Raw genomic sequence first — 24,253 nt, forward strand, 5'->3', positions numbered from 1 at the left:
GTTTGCATGGATAAATTTTAAGTGAAAATAATTTCTTATACTCACATTACACTTTCCAAAATTACCGTTTTGGAATTTGGATATATCCACTGAGTGTGGATGGCTGAAGGAGGGTGAATTTGTTTTCTTCTGGAAGGTTATTCTCTTTCTTATGTCCTTCATTTTTACTTGCAGGGGAGTGGGGTGTATATTTTTTGAAATGGCCTGTGGACGTCCTCTATTCCCGGGCACATCAGTGGAAGAGCAGTTACAGTTGATATTCAGGTCGCTGGGTCCTCCCTCGGAAGAAGCCTGGCCTGCCCTGGCATGTTTGCCTGATTTCCACTCTTATGCCCTCATCATCCCACCCCCCATACCTGCTCATATACCTAATGCTCACCCCTCGCTCTGCACTGACTCTCTGCTTGGAAAGGCATTCAGACTGGATGAAGAGAGCTTAGATTTACTTCATAAATTTCTTCGAGTAAGTTGACACCTAATAGGGTGGTTTCCTATTATTTTTTATTGCCTAAATCGAAAGATTATAACTCCTGGAGTAAGTATTTCAAGCTTTTAGATTTTTTAATGACGATATCTATTTTTCTCGATTAAATGAAAAGTGAAAATTTTCAAGCGCGTGAAAACGCGACGGCTAAGTATGAATGCTGGGAAAACCCCGTGTGACGTCGTTCTGGTTCCCGCTGCCGCCAAGTGAGGTGACCTTGGGGCGAGGTTTTGAGCGATGATACGACGCAGGATGCTAGAAGGTAGCAGAGTACCCTGCTAGCAGGTAGCACTTGGCTTAAATAAGGATTATTAATACCTTATCAAACACAGGAAACTTTCTGACCATAGGCAGTTTTAATAGGTGATTATTAAGAGACGTTTCCCTCAGCTCTGTGCCTCGTGTACATTGGTAATCTCAGACGATGTAAAACTCCTATCTACTCGTATAGAAACTAGGTCCCTGTGACGTCACGTGGAGTTGCATCGCATGGACGCCAATGTGGCCTTTTTCAAATGTGGTTAAAATTGACCATTGCCATTCATCTAAACTGGGATTTCTAAAACCAAATAATTTGTATATTATGAATACACTAATGGTGGGTAACGAATCGCAATCAATGCCTTTTGTTTTCTTTGATGAAGGAATCTACCCTATTCTGTTACCCTATTAAATCATGCAGGCCTCTTTGAATAGTGAGGGGTTGCCATGGTGAAAAATTATTTTCTACTTTTATCTTTTTAAGTTAAGTAAGACATTTAGGCTGTATGAAGAGAGCTTAGATTTACTTCATAAATTTCTTTGAGTAAATTTACAACTAAAGCTTTTTCCATATCAAACCATGCCGGCCTCTTTGAATAGTGAGGGGTTGCCATCATGGACATTTCTTTAAAAATGTAATATTTTGTCCTATAAGATTGATTTGAAATTTTCTAATTTTATCTTTTTAAGTTATCTACTTTTATCTTTTTAAGTTAAGTAAGAAATTTAGGCTGGATGAAGAGAGCTTACATCTAATTCATAAATTTCTTTGAGTAAATATACAGCCATGGCTATTCCAATTTTAAATCATGCAAACCCTTTTAATTGTGAGGAGTTGCCATTTAGGATTTTGCAAAAAACAATTGGTATACACCCACGCCTCGCTTAGCGCAAGGGATATGTTCCTTGGGGTCTTTGTGCTATATAAATTTGCATTATATGAGAGCGTTTTAACATTGGGAAGATAGGCATGCGTTCCCGGTATCATAAGAGTTGGTATCAAATTTCCTATAAACCATATATATTCCTATTAATAGAAGACCTTATTTATATGAAAATATCTTTAAAGATAGTAGGCGCACATTAAGAGACGTGTATCTCGTTACAATAAATTTGTATGTGCCTTTGAAATTCCTACCTTTCCAGTGGGTGGCCTAACATCAAGGAAAAAATGCATGCTATCTCAGGGGTTCGTAATGTCTTGCCAGTAGTTGACTTATTTTAAAACCAGTCTAAAAACAATTCTTGTGTCACCCAGGCCCTTATGTTGCTCATCCAAATGACAGGCAAATGCTATTTTGAATACAAATCATTGCTCGAGGAGTTTGTGAATGATAAATCATAACTGGCTTTAATTTGAAGTCCCCTGAGGCATTAGCATCATAAGCAGCAACATGAAACAGTCTTTAAATGCCTTGAATTATAACTCAGGTTTTTCTTCCCTGAAAATGAATGAACGAGATTGTATTCTCTTTTAAAAAATTCCATCTTATCAAAAACTAGTTGAGGGGGAAAGGAGCAACTCTCAATCACAGATTGGAGTTCACCAGAAAATGTTTCAGCGACTATGCTATCAGCACTTGCAGATTCACCGGATATCGTAGCACCAAAACACCAGCTCCAAGTTTAAAATTCTGGAACCAACCAAAGCTTCCAATGAATGTCTTGGAGAAATCACCACCCTCATCTTCTTTTATAGATTCAAATAAAGCCACAGCTGTTGCACAAATAACTGCCTGTGATAGAGGAACATCATTCAACAGCTTATTATAAATCCAGGTAATTAGGTCTTTCCGTTTTTTCCAGCAATGAACATCGCGTTCGTGTTAACTGCGTGGCTGAAGTTGGTGTGGCTGATGTCACTGACGTTTTAACCTCATCTTAATTCAGAATAATAGCGTGGACTGTCAACGTCGTGAGCTTAAACTTTCGCAGAATATCGCTTTGATGCTCTTAATTTTCAAAGCAAGTGATCACTTTTAATTTCTCTTCTTGGTTTATGCTTTTCCTTGATGACTTCTTTACTTTTCTATCCCATTCCTATTTTTTGCCATTGTTCACTTGATTTTTACTCCGTATGGCCCTATAAAAATCACCTTTTACTGCTGAACAATTGCAGCTATGTATTCCTGAGATGCAGAGGGCCTACTGCTACTGAGAAGGAATGAAGCCATTGTGTTTGAGACTCTATCTCAGACCCTTTTACGCATTGATGCTATTCATATGCAACTGGGCCTCCTCTCCCCGATGACCTTGAATGCTGGATGGGTGGACCCCTTACGTAGTAGTCAATTCGCCCAATAATCTATGACAGCAAAAGTTACGCCTCAAACTGTATTGCTTTAAAAAAACTCATTTCTACTTGCTCCAAACTTAATCAATGATCTAAATTAACCGATGTTATTCAGTTAAGGGGACGAGAAAAATTACTTCGGTAGGCCGGCTGTCCAGATGCATGACGAGTTATGTTTTTGCCCATTGCGCAGCAATGGATTTTGATGAATATATAAACAAAGAATAAAATATGAGGCAAGCAACACTATCAATATGCGTAAAATGAGTGTAACTTCGTGTGTACTCAGCGCAAGTTCACATTTTATCAAGATAGTATTAAAGGTTATTTGATTAGGCTAAGCGTTGAATGTTTCCCCAAGGAACGAATTTGCGCTATATCAACATTGTGCTGATCGAAATTGCGTTAAGCGAGGCATGGGTGTATTGGTCCATAAGATTGATTTGAAATTTTCCTCTTTTATAAAATTAAGACATTCTGACTAGATGAAGAGAGCTTAAATTTACTCCATAAATTTCTTGTGAGTAAGTTGACTATATTTGGACCTATGAGATTGATTGAAAATTTTTTCTCTGACATCGCATTAAGCCAATTTTTCATGAAGCTACATCAATTTAAAATGCAAAAAATAGCCATATTGGCAGGTGATGAGAAAATTGTCAATTAAAAAAATCTTGTATCTTGATTGGACTGCAGGTTATGAAAAACATTTTCTCAAGAAGAATTCACACCCATTTAAATAACACCAAAATCTTAAGAAGATGAAAGTGATGCATTTTTAAATCACTCTTATTGGCTTAAAAATAAATTTCCGTGGAAAATGACCTTTGATTTTTACCCCAGCAGTGATTTGAGATGACATCCTCAACTAGCCATGCTCTTTGGTCTGAATATACATTGCTCATTACTGCAGGAGTGTATCATTGATGATTTTTATTCCATCATTAAAAAATAAACATTGTTTTTTATTGTCATGATGAATTTTTTTTCAGTATGAAGCAAAGAAAAGAATTTCTGCTGCTGATGCCATGAGACACAAGTACTTTGAGTCTTTAGGCCAGAGGGTTCACCGTTTACCTGATGGTAAGTGAGGAATGCATTGCTGAGTCTGAATTTAATTCATACTTATTGCTTCTGCTCAGTGTCTGAGGGCCTTGCTCATGTATCCCTTCTCATGCATTGACTTTTGTTCGTAGTGTATGATCAAAAGTGTTCTATTGGCTTCAAGGAAGCAACTTATGAATGGAAAATGAAGTCTGTACATATTTTGTTAGAAATGGTGGAACCAAATAAGTGAATGTTGTGGCAATTCTCTACCTTGGTATTTTTTTATTGCCAACTGTTTTTGACTCTACACTACTACACATCCCCACAAATACCTACCTTTTGTAGGGTTTGCCTATGATGCTCGTAAATTATGATGACAGGCTATTGCCGGGAACAATCGTTATTCTCATATGCTCAATGCAAAACTGACTGCACACTTTGACAATGAGTGTCTATATTCCTTGTTTACCTCTCGCCCCCACCGTTTCACTCTGCAGAATTGTCTCCCACTTATGGAGTAGGTGAAGTGGGAAGATTAGGATGATGAGGGCAGAGGGGGCTACAATGTATCCCATGCACTTCATGGGGCCGCCGGGCTTAGTGACTGGGGAGAGAGGTTAAGTCTAGAATTTTTTTATAGGGTCAGTACCTGCATTAACGACCCATACATAGACAGATTAAGGGGGGGCATGGGGACACGTTCCCCCCAAATGCTTTAAAAAATTGACCAAATTTTTAATATTGTTATCATTACATTCATTTTGTTTTGTGCATTACGGGGCCATGATCATTTGATTTCAATTTCATATTAATAACTCTCATATTAAAATAAAGACTGTGTATTTTGTATAGTAATTGTTGTATCTTTTAATTAATCTCTAGCATGAAAAGATCGTTTGCCTGTCAGACATTTGTGCCCCTCCCTGAAAAAAATCCTGGATCCGCCCGTAGACACATATATGTATAAATAAGAATTTTGGCATAATCCTGAACATATCTGATAATTTTTAGGTAACACTGCCTTGGAATCCCCAAACTCTCAAGTTTTAAATGATGAATGAGAAAGCTCTGCTCTCTGGAGGTGGGACCAGGTTCAGTGATAGTGCAAGGATGAATTATTTTCATAGTATCCATGTAGCTTCTCTTATGTGGAAACCTACAGTGTACTCGTGTTTTTATATGTTTTCCTCAGTATAAGTCATAAACTGAAAAATATGGGTGTCTTTATTTTTCAAACTGTGATAGAAGGGACAGTAAAATAAAATTAGGTCACCAGTCCATCCTTTTCTTCAACTTATCAGCCTGTTTTATTTCCATGTATTGAATTATTTATTTTATTTTCATTTCACAGTGGCGTCAATCTTCTCTGTCCCAGGAATACATTTGGGGAAAGACCCAGGTTGCAGACCGTCTTTAGGGTTTCTTCGAAATAATGGTGGCAGTCGTCTGAGGCGGCAAAGCATGCTTCTATGATGGAGGAGTGCACTGAGAGACTCAATCAGTGTCAATTGTGTGATATATTGCCAAATGAAGTTATTAATGAGTGTAGATCAAAATTTCTATGCTGCAATGAGTGCATGACAGATTTTCGTTAGGATTCTGTAATAGCGTGAAAGAGCGTGTAAGTGTGAAGGAATGTATGTCTGAGGTATTAGGAAACTCTGTTGTTATCTTTGTGAACATGTAATTCATATGTTAAAAATTGTGCATTTCCCAGTGTTTTCTCAAAATTATAGGTCCATATTTTATTTTCATTTGGCAAGAAACATGATAGCATATTTACCCCTCGTATAACATCTTATTCTACAAGGAAGGGGTAAAAATGGTACAATCTGAAATCATTAAATGATGTCTATGTTTAGGATTTTCTAGTTCCCAAAATTTTGAATTCTGTGGCTTGGTTTGACCCTGGGCTGCAAGATGGTGACCATATGTAAGTATTTATTGTTTTGCCTTGAGACGTATTGTGTTAGCCTATAGAATTGAGGTAGAATGTAAAATCCAATTTTGATATTGGAGATAGTAGTGCCCAGGGTGACATGAGCCTCCTTTGAAAAAAAAAAACTACTGACCGAACTTCTTGGTGGCATTACCTCCACCATGGAAATTATTTTTTTTGTTCCAATTTTTGTGAATTCACATTTAGCTCCGAATTCCTACCCTGTGATTGCTTTCTTCTTTTGCTATTAAGTCTTTTGTTACATTTTAAAACTGAAACCAATTGTTAGTGATATTAAACAAGGTGTTTTGCCTTGGTGATTCCTTGTTTCTATGTTTAATTATTATCCAAGAGAAAGGAACTAGTGGCTGGTGAGGAGAATTCATATTTTGAAATCATTTGGTGCCAAAGAGGTAACCATTAACTCCTCTTGTTCATAAGGAGCCATCTGACTGCAATCAATAATGTAAATTGCAACAAATAAGTTAACACCAGGTAATTTTAAAAATTGCTTTTTTTTAAAGCCAGAAGACATGAAATTTACATATTGTTGTAAAATTTTAATTAGTTGAGTCTGAAAACAGTCTCTTATCTTAGAATGAAGCTGATGCATAGAGGAATTTGGCATCACTTAAAAAAAATATTATGTTTCAATGCTTGTAACTAGCATTATTTATGATCTCAATCTAATGTTAAGCTTATATGTTGCAATGTATTGCATGTGTTAGTGAATAAGTATTATGCCAAAAATGTGACAAGTGACCTTTGGATCAAGTACCTTTATGATTGAAAGTTTCTGATTATGTATGGCATAGATTTTTAAAAGAGAAATAGTCAAAGGCTGAATTCCAATCCACTATGGGTATGCTAGGCTTACTTGATTTTCCCCAGTTTCTGGAAGTGATGCCACGTTTTTTTAATTTGGGCAAACTTCACAACCATAACAAGAGGTGGTGCAGCTGAAGGCATACTGTGGAGCTGTATCGGCCTTACTAAAGAGACATGCCGGACACGGACCAAACATGTGACCGTATTATTTATTCTTAACCAGTGGCGGCTGGTGGTAATTTATCTAGGGTGTGCATTAGAGCAGATCAAGGATGATTTAATTATATTATGTTAATCCTAATCCATGAGCGTCATATTTCGTCGTAATAGAATACATAGCAAGCAAAACATATCACTGGTACACTCTACCCTTAAAATTGCATGAACAGAAATAATATTAGCATGTATGAAAATAATTATTCTCAACACACCTTTACAAGTGACGGTAGTTGAAATTCATTCTCTTTTCCTCACACCCTATGAGGAAGTAGTGTAGAAAACAGCTATACAGATGGCTCTGTAGACGGACTAGGATCCTGGGCGCAGGTAGTGTAGGTGGCGGCTACACCACTACACTACCTGCTAGTAAGTCACCAAAAACATGCGCGTGCGCATTCGCATGGTTTTGAGTCTGCTCCCATCGCCCCTTTGAACAGCACATACCCCCCCGCTTACCTCGTCCCGCCAGAGCTCCCTCAAGCGATCGCACAGACCGAAAATGCGCCCGGCATGATGCCACGGGATCGCACACTTGTAGAGCGGTGAATTCGAAAAGGAGATACCTGTAGCGTTCGGAGGCTCATGTTTCTTGCATATGCAGACAGTACTTTTATCCTTCGCGTTGCAAAGGAATAGTTTTCTTTAAAATTTATTCATCTTTGGGTGTGCACTTGCGAACATGCGTATACGCACGCGCCGCCACTGTTCATAACATATTATTTTAATCAGTGGCGTAACTAGGAATATGCTTTGGGGGAGCATTGGATGGAGGCCTCCCCAAGCAATGGGGTTTCCGGGAAAATTTTTGAAAAATGATATGCCTGGAAATACATTTTACATCATTTTGGCACTTAAAATTCAACTTAAAGCAGATGCAGTTATTACATGTCAAAATAGACATAAGTTTTAAATATTTTTTTATTTCTCTGAGGCTTTGGGGGGGGGGGATCTGTCCCCTCATCCCCCCCATAGTTACGTCACTGATTTTAATCAACCTAAGCTAACTTCTTGGTGATAAATGGTTTTTAAAGATAGTGCACTTATGTTTAAAAGCCTCTTATAGGAAACTGATCACCTTATTTTTGACTGTTATGTTTTTTTAAAGTGTCTTCATGAGCTTCCAAAATTTTTGACTAGCTATATGATGCTTTGGTTGAATTTCATGCATTTGTTTATGTTCACATCCAGCTGATAATTTATTACAGTGTTTCAAAATTAAATTGAGAATAGTCTCTTTAAGTATTCTGTTTTTCATGCATTAAAAAATGTAATGTTATATGGAAAAAGTTGAAGCACTTGGTTGACAGTTTCATCCTCCATTCTGCTGCCTAATTAATTGCTCCAACCTTCCTATCGTGGGCAAAGTTTTGTGGGGGCCAGGGGGAGTTACTTAAATGGTAATTTTTCCTTAAAAAGAGTGAAACCTGTTGAAATTGCTGGCCTTGGTGGTGATATGGTTAAGTCCTAGACTTCTTAGTCTAAGGTCCCACATGGTTAAGTTGCACTTATGTTCCTGGTTAAGTTCTGGAAGGGTCGAGTCCCGCCTGGATAAGTTGCACTTATCCAGGGCATGGGCGTTTGGGAATGTCCTTCCTTGTTGATTGTTGATTCCCCATTGTAAAGACTGTAAATGTGCTGTTTATGGGGATATGAAAATAAATAAAAATGCCAAAACATTTTAGTCACAGATAGTCCTTAAAATACAGTTTTCAGAGTCTAATTTGAACAAATTTTCCTGGGAAGGGCCCCAAGGGAATGGGGGGGGGGGGGGGTATTCAATAGCCCCTATACCCCCTGCAGGATTACTGGCCCACCCAACATAAAACTCTAAACTGTGCCCATTCTTCTTAGTGATGCAATGACCCTTAAGCAATGCTAAAATATTCTAAGAGAGTCATTTTTACACAAATTATGGTTGTAAACCTTATAATTGAAGCATATTCTTTGAGCACAGTACTAAGTGATTTGTTTTGGTTCCTAGATCATGGACCCCTGCAACAGTGTACAGGCCCTTGAATCGTACATACCGCATTTACTCGTGTAAGCTGTGCCCTCCTGTATCCCGCCCACCTCCATTTTTGGGCTGGGTTGTGAAGAAAAAAATACTTCGTAATGCTTTTTGGGTGGGGTCTAATGTAGGAACTCGTGATTCGTTACTAAATCGATAAATTTACTTTTCCGTGATTTATAAGGTTAAATAATGTTAGAGATGTAATTCCTGCGAAAGTTTCCTAGTTTCAATGCTAAACTTAGGAGAAGTAAATGATAAGAATTTTGGGGGAAAATGGAACATGGCTTGCATTAATATTTGGAGGATTCGTGTAAGCCACGAACCCCCATTTTTTTCACCGGCATTTTCGGAACAAAGGTGTGCGGCTTCTACGGCTAAATACGGTACTTACTACGCTCCGGTTTGTTTGTATGCCCCCAAGATGTATTTGAGTTGGTACATTGTATTTACTAAGGTGGTATACTTGGATTGGAATTCAGCCAAAATAATATTGTGGATCTTTTCTGGCCTCTCACTAATTATTCATTTATTCACTTTTAAGCAGAGTTTAGGTAACAATTGCAATTCTAACTAATTTTTGCGGACACAGAGGCCATAAGGTTATCATTCATCAGTTCAATCAATGATTAAATTCTCATCAAAGTTGCTGATGTTTCTCATGCATTGCATGGTATGGAAGTAAGTTTAGTATGGTGCTACTCTTGTTCAAAAGAGATACCTATCCAGTCATAACATTTGGTTTGAAGCAATTGAAGAAGTGGATGAAAACAACTTGTAGCTGACAGAAAAATTTGATATATTCAGGTACCTAATTATAATGGTTATTCTGCCATTGACATTCTTAAAATTATTATGTGATTCAAGTATGTTTTGAAAACATTCTTGAAAATTTATGGTTACCCTTGATGATATTAATTTTTCACATATGTAGAGGAATTAATAATTGTTTTAACATGTGGAATTTTATGTCATTATAAGTCACTTAGAAGTGAAATGTTTAGTGAAAGAGTTGATTCTGTATGAAATTGAGAAATAAAGTCCATTTCCTCATATTTGATCCTGTTAATCTACTATCAAGAGTAATATTTTCAGAAGTATGCAACTAGGTAGCTCCGTCTCTTTGTTTTTCCTTCATGTGTAGACATTTTCTTTGAATTAATCCTGAACTTATCCAAGGGAAGATTCAGACTGTTATTAACACTCTCGGGAGGGAGAGGGTGGTAAACGTTAGCTTTAAAGTATATGCTGTTCACTGTGGTGAGATTTTATTTTTTCTGAAATGACTCCTCCTTAAAGCAGGATTGAGCAGGAGCAAAGAGTGTTCTTGGTTATGTTGAGTAGATCTGAATAATAATGGAAAACTGAACTGAAAATGGGGAAGGCAACTTAGTTGTTTGTGCCAGATGTTCAAGCAGATCTAGCTAACCTTAAACAGGAAAAATACTCTCAATTTGAGTGCTTTACGGAGGTTTGATTATTTTGTCCTTCCTTTTCAGAATGGCTACTGTAGAACTCTTTCATATAGCTTAGTTTTAACCATTGGAACAATCCCGCACAATAAAGCATTCATTCACTTCATATATTGAAAAGCTTCTTTGCTGCATAAACCTCTAAATGAAGTCTAAATTCTTTCATTCATCGTGTAATTCAGGGAAAATGAATGCACCTGCACAAACAAACCCAAGACATATATCGCTGCACTTGGAGAAACTTGGAAAACTTTCTCTTATGATATCTTAATGTTAGTGGATGCGAACTTTGCTGAAGATATCTGTAACTCAGAACTGGGACTTCATGGCTATAATATCTATATATGTGACAGACAAAAGTCTCACAGTTCAAAATCTATATATGTAGTTGGTGGCATTTTGATTGCCATATGTTTGCCATTAACATGATACCATTTATGCCTGAATGTGCCATAGTTTTTATTCATTTCTTGTTCATTTTCTTCCTGCAGCATCTTTGCTGGCTGTGTTTACATTCTGCCCAGTCAGCCTGCGACTATTTACTCGGATTTCTGCTTTATTGCTGATGAGGCTATTACTTGCTCTGGCTTACCTGAAAAATTGTTATTGTTGGTCAATTTCAACCTTCCTGAAGCTGTCTGCACTAACAATCCTGGCATCTGGCACGAAGCTAACCTGGCTACCATATATGCTCTTTAGCTACTTAACTGTGTCCGAAACTATTGGGGAGTTATTCTGGAGTAAGTTTTTCTTCCATTTTGTCCATTGAACTGTCTCCTCAAGTTGGAGCAGTATATGATCTATTTTTACCTGAGGGCCAACACCGTCCTGGTTTATCTGTGTGGCTAACACTTCTAAAATCCATTTTCTTGAGCAAGGAGAAATATGTACATGGTTATCAGAAGTATAATTTTGATGCCATTTTTCACAGACTTCTTCTCTTACCCTCATCAAAAGTTGAACCTGCTTGTAATGAGTTTTGCCATAATACATAAACATAACATACATAATGTATAAACTTAATCATCAGTGACAATAAACCTACCTAATGAGAGTGTTGTCTGCAATTTTTCCGGAGTGGTTTTCTAAGGAACTTAAACAACTACTGATAAGAAAGGAAATTGCCCATAAACTATGTAAATAATCATTGAGGTTAAGGAAACTATAACAGCTCTTTATTAGTTTTTAAAATTATTTGCTAGAAAAAGAGTTATCTCCTTCAAATGTGGATCTGAAATCACAACACACGATTACATACTCAACAACACTGTTTTAAATAGAATCTCTAAAGCCAAGAACCTAGGAGTTTTTATAACATCATCGCTCTGTCCCATGGAGCACATCACTGCAAGGGCAAACTAATGGGAGTCATCCTTAGATCCACAAAGGCCTTCAACTGCCGCCACACTCCTGTGATCTGGCATAAATTACTGTCTGTCCAGTACTGGAGTAAGGGTCCACAATATGATCTCTTCATTAGCTAAATCACATTGGCCAGCTTGAAAGCATCTAGTGCCACTTCATCTGGTTACTTGGCTGCAGACTTGGAATTAGTTATTCACACACTCCTGTGAATGAAGTGGCAGGGGCACAGCTAGGATTTAAGGCTGGGGGGGAGGGGGTTAAGGTGCAACTAATCCCGGGGTGTGTGGGAGTATGGAATACCCACCAGGATAAGCGGTTGGTGCGAGATTAATAAATTGTGGAAATTATAAGATAAATGGTTCAAAATGTTGAGTTTTACGGCTTTCTGAGGGATATTTTATTAATCCTTATTCATTTCTATTAGTAATATCAATCCAATTAAGTAAAATGGATTAAACTTATAAATTTCTCTGAGCTCTGGGGGGGGGTTTACCCCCCAAAACCCCCTCTCACTGTGCCACTGTGAAGTGGCACCCATCTTTGGCCTCTCCCATTTACATCTCAGGGGGTAACATGCAGATTTGACGACTCTCTTCAAGCTGGTGAATGCCTTCATGGTCTGCCCAGATCTCAACAGAATTCACTTTCAGATTCCAACCATGGGAACCCGATCCTAGATGATGTTCTGTAGATGCTGCCAACATACCTACCACACTTACAACAGCAGACTCTCAAGGCTAATGTACACCGGAAATGGAACCGCTACTCACCTAGACTTCTTCAATGAGTCATTGTCATCGTTGCAGAGAAAGGTCGGCACCCAGCTAAAGTGATCTAATCTTTTTACGTTTTATTTTTATGAAATTTTTTAAGGGTTGAGCAGTGGTTGGACCTCCTTCCCGTGGTGCTGTTAGAGGGCCACTTTTCTTTGTGATTTGGTGCATATATGCGACACATGGTTGTATGATGTATCATTTCCTTCTCTTTTTTTATCAAGCCGAATATTCTCGTGTTTCTCATGAAAATTGTTATCTGTTATACAATACAATTATGATCTACGGAACAAAATTATTGTTCAGCCAAATCACTATACTATTTTAGTCTAAAATTACTGTCAAATTTTATTGTTAACTTTTCATATTTATTAGTATTATTTCGAAATGTATATTATTTATTAATTAATTATATTATTATGATACTCAAATCTCTCACCCAAGGCCAATGATTTTTTAAAACTGGAATGTCTAAATTGTTGTTATAGCATCACTATTATAATATAACAATTTATTCATCTTTTTGTCATTTACATTACACAATAATTGCTAAATTCTGTTATTTATATTGGTGCCTTGTTTATTTTCTCATAATTGTGTCCTGTTTTGTTGTTTTTACAGAATTTGCACTTCCTCCACACTCAATTTTCTTTCAATGCCGTCGCGCCGTAGGACCGCCAATCGCCGCGGCGATTGAAGATGAGTTACTATGCGTTACTTTGAGTACCTCACCACCTCACGTTCCTTTGCGGCATTCGCGTTACTTGGTGTGCTTGGCGTTACTATTGTTGCTACTGCTGCGGTCTGCGATGGCGTGTTGTTTATCATAGCGTAACAGGTTGTTGCTCGTTTTACCTGTCAAATTCGAAAGTAATTATGTTGGATGCTCTAATAATGGATAGTTTGCGATGAAAGAAGAACGAGAAAGGCCTCCTCTAAGAGTCATATTACAGAATTTTATTAATCACGTGGAAAATTTGGAGACTTATAGGAGAGAAAATAGTTACGAGAAAGAATTCCAGGTATTAAGTCATTTTGCTGTCATGAATTAAGTCTTTTTACATGTATAAACTTAATGAAATTGATAATCCGTGATGTTATTGTGGTTGTAATTACTTCATGTTTTGTGCAGGATCTGAAGTTGTTCAGTGAAAACTTGAAAACAGTTGGGGAGTACTCGTGTAGAGAAGGGGAGAAGGAGATAAACAGAAAAAAGAATCGTTACAAGGATATTTTGCCATGTGAGTTCAGTAAAAATTGCTGTTATGTCAACATTTAAAGGATACTCATCTTTTGTTTCCTATTTTAGTTTTAAACGCCGTGGGCATTAAAACGGTGATATTTTTAGCATTATTTTTCCAATATGCCTTTTATCATGCCCACATTTCTCGCCGCAGCCCACAGAAACTATGCAATTGTGTCATTTTTCATTTAAGTATGCAAAAATGGTATTAAAATTAAGACTTACGTATTTTTTGACAGTAGAATGTCACTGTAGCCACATGCCTTAGCACAACAATACTATGTTTAGAAATAGTATTAAGGGTAAAAAAAAGGTTTGCCGTTAAAATGTTATATTTTGGACGAATCCTGCCCCACTCATGGTATTGTTTTTATGCCCACCGGAATTTAACTAATCGAAACAATCTCAAGGTTCTTGCCTGTAATCATTACTTCTGCTCATCAAGTACTCATTTATGGAATTTGAATGTATTACACCTAAATTCAGCGATTGACCCGTGAGGTATCCGATTCTAGTCAAACATTTTGCAAGTATATAGTACCCTAAGGCCCCTTTACCTGTTCTCTTTTGCCAAACACATCAGGACTGATGTGTGAGCATTAAATTTTTTTCGCTATTGCTTCCAAAATAAAGTGATTCGAATCATTTTGTCTTCATGAAAAGCATTCACACACTCTTGTGCCTAGCTAACTGATTCATTAATTCAGCAATGCATGGACCAAACAGCATCTGAAACAGTCATGAAATTGGGATAGAAAATACTCAGAATATGTGGTCAGTGTGATGCAACAAGCTCTAGGACTTTGAATGGATTATGTTGATTAATATGATGTAATGCCAAAAGTAATTCTTAAGGCCTGGTTACACGGTACATTAACACATACAAGTTAATGTACGTTTGCATGAATGATTTTGGTGGACCGGAACGGAACATGTATGAATGCATGAATCAAATTAGAACAGGTTCTATTTTCTGTGCATGCATTCGCACAAGTTGGGTGGTTACATGGTGCATTTTGGCGTTCATTCACGCGTTCATACATTTAGACATTAACCCGTACTTGTTAATGTATCGTGTAACCAGGCCTTTAGGATTAGTTTTACTGCATTTAGGTTTTGAGTTCATCCTATTCAGGGAAAGAAATTTACCTCTTTTTGATGAAAACTATAAAATTTTGATTGCCAGTACATTTACCGAAAAACTATAAAATTATTTGCTCTAGATTCAGTTAGTGGGGTTGTTTTAATCATATTGAAAATTACATGTAATGTAATAAAAGCGTACTTATTTGAGATACATAACCATGATGAAATATTTAGAACAAATCCTCACTCTGGCACTCTACAGGCACATAGGAAAATTGATTTGTCAGGTAGTACTGTTTGGGATTGTTTTTATCGTGACAGTTGTACTTTACTGTCAAAAGAAGTACATTAAAATTTATGTTGTGGTTTCTTTCACACGTTTTAAAAATTTCCCTGGCTCATAATACTGGGTTCAAGTTAATGTTATTGAAAACCTAAAAGTAATAAGCAGTTTTATTGTCATTTCAATTTAATATTTTCCTTTCTCTTGCTGTATAGCAGCATCAGAAATGGGCAAAAAAGCTCCAGAAGTGCGAGTTGAGGTTGTAATAACCAGTTCGCCACTTTTTTCTGGCATCATAACATTATTATATATGCTTAGTTCTTGACATTTATTTATTTATTTCCACACCTTGGAAAACAGTACTATTTGGCCTTTACATCAGGGTTTATGATAACATGTAACAATCACCTAGGTCGGCAATGACATGCGATTTTTAGGAGATACATATTTCCCTTGATGGAATCGTGAAGAATTACTACACACACTCAAAAGCTAATGCAAAGGTTCTTCAAAGGAAACTTGCTGCTCTGATGTTGCAACATAAAGAGCACTTATCTGCTGCATGTTTGGGAGTGTAACAGTTGAGGCCTAATAAGACTTGTCAAATTTTTTTAGATTGAAACAAGGTCCCTGGGAAATCATGTGAAAATGGGCCGTGGGAGATCAAGATTTGGCTTACAATATTAGGAAAATAAAGAAGGGGGGTGAATAACAGAAAAAGAAATCAAGTAATCATAATGATAGTTTTGTAAGGATAGAGTTACAAAAAGATGTTATGGGTATACAGCAAGACGTAGAGAGAGGTTGGGGAAGTGGGAGAGATGTATATATATTCAGAATGTATATTATGGGATGGATACTGGTTACATGATCAACCGGAAATGTAACACTATAGCAAATGCCTTGGAAACAGAGGTTGGATATTTCCCATGAAAGGTTGTACATTTTAGAACATACTTCTGTAGATGATGAGAAAATTTCGATTCCACTATAGCCTGCTGAATGTAATGGAAAATCAAGGAAAATAATTTCTGATCCTGTTTTTTGTTCACTTCATATCAGAAATTAAGTTTTGAAATTTTTTCCTGGATCAAATTTGCTCTCTTCATTGAAATCTGATTTCACAGCACTGAATTTTCTGAATCAGCACTGATTTCAGGGATGTGAAACTATGTTAAAACCTTGAAATATTATTAACTGCCAACAAAGCCCTTAGTAATTTTTTTTTCAAATTCAGATGACTTTCTAAAATAATCACTTATAGAGATGAAGTCATTTACACTGCAGCCATCTCAGTTGTGACTGACAGTGACTATAACTTTGAAAATAATAATAAGGAAATTTAAAGCTTCTTTGAATCTGTAGGTATAATGCATAATACGTGTATGATGTATGTATTTACTATAACTGTTGAGTGAATACAACCCATAAACCACCAATAATTTTTGGTCATGTCTTCACATATTGCCTTTCAGAAGTCAAATTTGGTTCAATTGAATATTTTCTTAAATTTTATTCTGCATTATTCCATCTCTGATTGTCAGAAAAAATTATCCTCTTAATGCAGCCCTCAAAAGTATACATTTTGTAATTATTGTAAATTTCATTGAGGATATATGTGCCCAAATTTCAGTGCTCGCACGTTATTATTAGAGTTCAATTCTGGTGACACCTTTGAAGAGATTGTGGTGTTGGTCTGGTCTCCAGAGAAGATTACTATGTGCCTTGTGTTAACAAAAGTGGCAATATGCTCAGTAAACAGTATCACAGTTATTCAGGCTTTCTTATCCCTATTGTAATTTCCCTCATCTCTATCAAAAAGCCATCCTTATGATATTATTAAGCCACGATAGTTAAAGTGACCATACGTCGTAGCTTGGATGGGACAGTCCCAGTTTATGAGGGTCCCATCAGTTTCTAAGAATTCTCTACAATGTCCCCGTTTGGTTTAAAAATAATGGGAATTATGTTTTTATAATTAACAGAGAGTGTAACACAATATGACAACAAGTGTAGAATAAAATTTAACTAGCAACTTCAACATACAATAATGAAATAGCAATTATTTAAGAACACTATCAGTTTGGAGCTGAATAAAATCTCAACCACCATTGTAATGTTCTTTACTTTTGCTGTTCATAATTATTGTGCTATGTGTATTCATAACTTCTTTTTGACAGGTCTTACGTATGTATGTATCAACGTATCTACTGGAATCAAAAAGCTTTTATTATCATCATGTTTTATGTGTAATGCAATATCCATTTTCACGCATGCTAGTCAATGATTAAATGTCAAGTGGCAATCTTCTGTACTAAAATAACTAAATTCTTGTTCATTGCAGTTGATTATACTCGTGTAACTCTCTCTGAATATGTTGGAGTTCCTGGCAGTGATTACATTAATGCCAACTACATCAAAGGTGCCAGTGGCTCTCCTGCCTACATTGCTAGCCAGGGTCCTCTGCCGCACACCGTCAATGATTTCTGGAGAATGGTTGTTGAATGTGAGGTACAGGTCATTGTTATGGCATGCAATGAAGAGGAGTCTGGGAAGGTGAGATTTCTTTCTGCCTTATGACGTTGAAGTAGCATTATAAACATGAAGTGCCAGCAGTGAGAATGAACTAGGTGAGGGTACATAAAGGGAAAAAGAGTAGCATTTATTTTTAAAAGGTCACTAGTAATAAGCATGGAAAATATTTTGTCTGCGTTAATGAAAAACTGAACTTAGTGATTTGACCTAATATCAGTTCATTGCAATGAATCATGTGCAGTTTTCAGGGATATGCTCTTCAATAAGTGTGAGCCATCCTCAGACGACTTACGAAAGGTTTATGAAGGATTTACATGCAACCTACTGACTCAAACATACTCAGCATCAATAAATACATAGTGATTGATTATGAACTCTTTGAGTGATTCAATTTAGTACTATTGATTCATTCTCATAGCAACTACTTAGCTTTTTTTGTTCATTCTCATATCTATTTTTGTTAAAAATTAAGTCCTCTGTTGTGAATTGATTCCAAATGAATATGCTTGTGCAAATTTTGCTTCTGAAAAGAATTCTTGTAGCTTCGTCTGTTGATGAAATCATATTTTTTAATGCCATCTCTTTCACCCTCCAACTTCTGTCGTATTTATTATCTATTACCAATTTTGGTTTTCATAAAATTGCGTTCAATATATCTTAGCCATGTGTATCATATATCCTATCTAATGTTTTTTTTTTCATTCATCCACTTCTAGCATAAATGTGAAAACTATTGGGTGGAAAAGGAAGGCGAAGAAAAGAAATTTGGAATGGCCACCATTCGTCTTCTCAAAGCTTCAACCATTTGCCCTGATTTTTTAGTGAGGACAATGCAGTTGAAGTATATGAATGCACAGTCCATTATTGGTAAGTCAATAGTGATATTTGCTATTACTAAGTACATACTTAAGATTAACCAGTACTTCAGTTTTATTAATACTGGTTCCTATCTATTAAGGTTGTTCTATACAACTAATTCCTTGAATGATTGCATAAAACAAGTCTGCAGTGTCCATCTCGTGAACTGCCTCCACATCGGAATTTAATACCTAATAGTAAAATTTTGTGAGAGTCCCATTTAATGGCAAAATCTCTCTTTATATAGTGAGCACATTTGACGAAAATGAGCTATTCGATCATGTTGGCCTGACATTTTTGACTATATGTAGGGTCATACCGCATCAACTCAACCAATTTTTGGGGGGTCCCACTCCCACCGTCTTAGATTTTGATTATTTTTTCCCTGTTGTTAATTTCAACATTAGTTAAGAAAAATCCAAAATATTAAATGCCCATTGCAAGTATTTTCCAAGATATGAGTGTTTGAAGTCATACATATTGCTAAACTTCCTTAAGTCAAGGGGCAAACCCCTTGAACTTAGCCCATGAATGTCACAATCTGTTTTCTTCTCTTGCATTGATAGTTCAACAATATTAAATCATCAGAGGTGACTAATTGCGGTAGGCACTTGAAAATGTTTTACTACAATTGCACGTAATTTCTCAAGATATATCTTGAGATCATTTGTAGCCTCGCGGGCTTATTTTTACTGACAGAAATGCGGAAGTTTCAAGCATTTAGATAGCAAACTTAATGGTAGAAAGAATGCTACTCTCCACTGCTGTGGAAATAGAGCAGGCCCCTTCCTTTCTTCCCTTTCTGGTATTTTTCTTCTCTTGCTCAGGAATGACCCTTGTTTGACTGCTTTCCAGATCACCTCCCCTGACGGCACCCCAAACTTAAAAATTCCTCTTTTTTATACAGTTTTAACCCAATTATCGTATGCTGTGAAATGCAGTGTACCAGTAAAATTCTTTTGTAAATGGAACATCGGGATCTTGTCTCACAAGTGGGTGATTTGTCTTCATGCAATGCTTTGCTAGTCCCCTTCCCATCCCAACACCAGGCACTTTTTGTATTAAAGGCAATCTAATGGTGCTAAGTCATTCCTAAATCACCAGTGACTACCATCTTTTACTTCTTGAATTGGACTTCAATGATTATATGATGACTGACAACATGAGTAATTCTCCGAGTGCAGCTACTATTATGGCTTTCTGAGAATGTTTTTCATTGATGGCTTACAATACCCTCCCATTCAACTTTACTCTTAGTGGGCAATCTAACCCAATAGTTACCCATTCCACTACTTTCCCTTTTCAAAAGAGGAGGCTCAATATTTATTTTGATGTTTACCGAAAGATCCTGTTATCCATTCCAAGGTCAGTATCCATGGAGGAACAGTGAAAGAACAGAGGAAGTGCTTCCCCTGACATGTCTGTGATTGGTGAGTGGGAATAATCTTCCTGTGCGGAAAATCATCATGTGACATCGTGCTGTAGATATCGTGGATTCCATATGATATGAGAATAAGTGTTTAATGAAGGATACTTATCAGCTGTTATTTTATGTCAATAGAGAATCACAATTGAAGTTTTGATGACTGAATCACCCAAAATCAAGGGCCTTCAATCAACCTGCGGCTCCTTGAGGCTAAAGAAAATATTTTATCATGAACCAAATATCGACACATTCGTAAAAAAGAAATATGTAATTTCAAAAATCGCATTGATTGATTGCACTTTTTAACCCATAAAGAATAATGCACTTTGAAATGATACGGTTTTTTTATTCAATTGTTGTGCTGGTGAAGTGATGTGGAGCATTTGGCCTTCTGAACGATGTGAAATCGATTTTTGGCCCTTGCATTAAAAAAGTTTGAAGATCCCTGCTCTAAATCGATCGCTCAAAGTAAAAAAAATCTCCATACTTCACAATTAATAATTGTTTCTCACAAGTGACACCTCTAAATGACTTAAAATTACATTTTTTTCATAGAAAGCTATTAAAATCATTACAGATTCAAAAATGGCAGGTTATTATATACTTAGGATATTTCCTCATTTAGTGTTAAAAATTTTGTCCCCTCTGGAAAACCTTAAATCAAGATTCTACTCTTTTATTAACGCTCAAATGAATTTCGTTGTGCCTGGAAAGTTGCGGAATGTCAGGGGAAATGACAGATAAGTCGGGAACAATTATTTTTATTATCAGCCTCTGTCTTGTGATAATATGTATGCATTTTCCAAAATAATTTCGAACTTAGGTAGAATGTTGGATATAAATTACATTTTAAAACATTTCATTTTATTTCCCATGTTCATATCGCTATGATTATCTCCCCTCTTCATACCAGACTTGAAAGAATATATGTATAAATTAGAACACATCATTATTCATCTACATATCTATAATTTAATTACCTGCATCGATTTATTAATTGCTGTCCATGCATTGATCCATGCGTTCACTCAAAATGGCTAGTGTGCAGTGAATGTAGTTGGTGTAGGTTATGATCTTGCCTTCTCCCCTGTACTTGGTGATTTTTCTTTTTAGATATTCTTGCGTCAATAATTGGATGTCAATCTATTCTGCCAGGAATTTGGACTCCTCTTCTACTTTTCCATCTGCTTTGGTAAATGTGAAATACAAATTAGAAATGTGAATATTTAATGCATAATGATATGAATTAACAGCAATCCTTATTTTTAAATCACTGTTGTTATTTTAATTTGTCATACATAATTATGTATGTAGACATTTATAAAATTAAGCATTAAAAATGGTATCAGCTTCACTACCATACGTATCTGAATCCAACTATTTGTCTTCTGGGAATAAAGGCACGTCCTTTGCGCTGAGAAATTAATATTTTCCCAGATTTTTGGCAGCAATGCTGTCAATGCAGCATTTTGAGCATTCCTCTTCACACCAATTGAAATTGTTCACTGTTCTTCGCACGACTCTGGTATCGAAATCTTTATCTTTGGTCGTGGAGTTCCTTTTTTTCCTTATTTTATGTGGCAATGAAAAGGAAGGTTTTCTTAAAGATGCCCCTTCAACACTCTCCTATGTAATTCAGCACAGAGTTCTCAAAGATATTCCACAAGTTCAACTTGCTTTTGTATTTTTTTCTCTGCTAAGAGGAATAGTATGTAATTCCATTCTCCCCTTCTTGCTTCATGAAATTTGAAACATTTCCAGTAATCACCTGGCTAGAATTCTCTACACATGCAATACAAACGTTTGATCCATTTGCTAGTTGGCTCCTCTACTTGTAGGTTACTGATTAGATTACATCACAATTATCAATCAAGATTGTTTCACAAATAGGTGGAAAAGAGAACAAACAGTTTACTTAAATGAATCTGTTTGAAAATTAACTGTTCCCTAAAATTTCCTGTTCCCATGACATTGTGAATGTTTTGACTGCACTCACTCGGCATACTTGGGCCAGTTGGCAATCCTCACAAAGGGGTATTTCAAACAGGAACACTATCACTGACTTTGTTTAGTATAAGTGATAGAGTAACAACCTAAGGCGGTAACGATACAGACCATTCAAGGGTGTGGAAGTAATGCCACACCATCTCCCCATACCACACCCTCTCCATTTTTTCCTCTCGTCTACCCATCTGTCTTCCCTTGAGCCAGCAGGAATATAGAACTCCCAGACAAATGGGAACTGTCAAAGTGTAAAATCTTATCAGGCTTGACTTGGAAATGCGATATGTCAATGATATAAACTGCAAATGTTAATTTCGATACTTAAACATGAAGCTCCGCTACCAACCATGGTTTTATATTAAAGTGTGTAAATAATCATATGTAGTTTTTATCATGATACTGCCAATGCCCTGATGAATTGGAGTCGTGAATGGAACCGGGGGTTCTTCTTCAAGATTTGTTTTGCTGCTTGCGTTCATGTAGTTGTTCAGTGTTCAATGAACAGCACTGAGAACCATGAACAGGATCATCTTTGTGGTCATTTTATGGTTCATATATCTGTTCTGGTTTTTGCTACCATTCGAGGTTTTTTTAAACATTATATGCTAAGCTAAACAAAATTGCTTTTGATTACTTATGTCTGTGCAAAAAACTGGTGGATGAGATATTTATCTCCCATATAATATACAATGCTAAATATTACACTTGTGCCATTGTGGATGGTGAATTTTTTACAATCCAAATGCCATTTAGAGTGAACACTCAGGCCATTGTCAGTGTCCTCTGTTGAATCATTTCAGAGGAGCGAGTGGTGTGCCAGTTTCACTATGGAGCATGGCCAGACCATGGTGTTCCTGGCCTTGTGCGCCCTCTTCTAGACATGGTGCGCCTGGTTCGTGACACGCAAGCGTCAGAAACATTGCCCGTGTTGGTGCACTGCTCAGCTGGTTGTGGCCGCACAGGCACCATTTGTGCCATCGACTATGTGTGGGGTTTACTCCGTGCTGGGGTAAGTGTGGATTTTTGTGCTCTTTAGTTCCCAAATGTAGGAAGCCGACTTATGAGCTCAAACTTGGGCGAAACATTTGAACCCTCCTCACAAGTCCTATTGATGTGAGGTTGCCTAGGAGTTTTCCACGTCGAAATAGTTAGTGAGTGGTTTTTGGTAGAAGTGCAGAGTTTTTCTATAATTCCGACAAGTTGATGGTTTGATGCATTACTTTATGGAATTAATTCATATTGAATGAAAATTAAACTATGTTGTTCCACATAAAATATTTATTAGATCACTACCATGGTTTAAACGCACTGCGTCATCCTCGCGCCTGGTTTAATTTTCATTCAATCCCTACAAAATTGCAAATTAGCAAGAAACTATCATTAAATATTTTTTCTAGGAATTCGCCCTATGCTGGCAAGGATATAACTGTATAAAGTGGAATAATTCAGACGAATGCTTTTTTAAAGGATCACAATCCTTTTTCCGCTCTGGTGGGAGCATGGTAGCCTACTGGGTAAAGTGTAGCTGGTGATTGAGGGGTCTTGAGTTTGAATCCTGGGTGATTCCTTTGGGCACCCCAAATCGAAATCCTCATACATACTGCAAAGTCGCCCAGGGAAAGGAACTGTTCCCCTACCATACATGTGCATAATTCACATGCCTGTGGCTCAGTGTGGGGTGGGCTCTATACTACCTACCGTATTTGTCTGAATATAGTCCCCCCTTTTTTTCGATAACTGCTCATGGTAAAAGGAAATTATTCAAATCCATTTGTTTATTTTTCCTGATGCTCAAGCCTCAAAATTAGGGGGGGGGACTTTATTCAGAGGGGGACTATATTCGGAGAAATACGGTATCTCTGCCAACCAGGTTGAGCCACTGAGTAGGTGAATCCTTTTTACCCCCCAAAAATCGTGAAAATGTCAATGATCTTTATTGAATCATCCCTGTTGGTGCAGTCATACTCCATGGTGCTTCCATTTATCTTGTGACCATAAAAGCTTGCTTACTTACTTTGTCTTTATTTTACCTGGCCCAGATGAGGCCACATTCCGGCCCCCTCTTCCCCTAGGCCAGCTATGCTATGCAAGTTATGCATTCAACAACGGTTGGACTGAGCAAATTGGCC

General features: G+C 36.9%; 2 protein-coding genes across 6 annotated transcripts in view; both read left to right on the forward strand.

The window, feature by feature from the left end:
* LOC124170879 (cyclin-dependent kinase 17-like) overlaps positions 1-7,078 on the forward strand; it is a 53,703-nt gene extending 46,625 nt beyond the window's left edge. For all 4 annotated transcript variants that reach the window (XM_046549896.1, XM_046549898.1, XM_046549900.1 and 1 more), the window contains exons 8-10: positions 175-463; positions 4,031-4,121; positions 5,437-7,078. In XM_046549896.1, coding sequence (XP_046405852.1) covers positions 175-463; positions 4,031-4,121; positions 5,437-5,558 — 502 coding nt within the window. In that variant the 3' untranslated portion in view covers positions 5,559-7,078. The remainder of the gene's footprint in view (positions 1-174; positions 464-4,030; positions 4,122-5,436) is intronic.
* Positions 7,079-13,468: 6,390 nt separating this feature from the next.
* Positions 13,469-24,253, forward strand: part of LOC124170822 — a 35,814-nt gene continuing 25,029 nt past the window's right edge. For both annotated transcript variants that reach the window (XM_046549798.1, XM_046549799.1), the window contains exons 1-5: positions 13,469-13,711; positions 13,822-13,930; positions 17,646-17,857; positions 18,553-18,703; positions 22,925-23,133. In XM_046549798.1, the coding sequence (XP_046405754.1) occupies positions 13,598-13,711; positions 13,822-13,930; positions 17,646-17,857; positions 18,553-18,703; positions 22,925-23,133 (795 nt within the window). In that variant the 5' untranslated portion in view covers positions 13,469-13,597. The remainder of the gene's footprint in view (positions 13,712-13,821; positions 13,931-17,645; positions 17,858-18,552; positions 18,704-22,924; positions 23,134-24,253) is intronic.

The sequence above is a fragment of the Ischnura elegans genome, chromosome X (genome assembly GCF_921293095.1).
Source record: "Ischnura elegans chromosome X, ioIscEleg1.1, whole genome shotgun sequence".
NCBI lineage: Eukaryota > Metazoa > Arthropoda > Insecta > Odonata > Coenagrionidae > Ischnura > Ischnura elegans.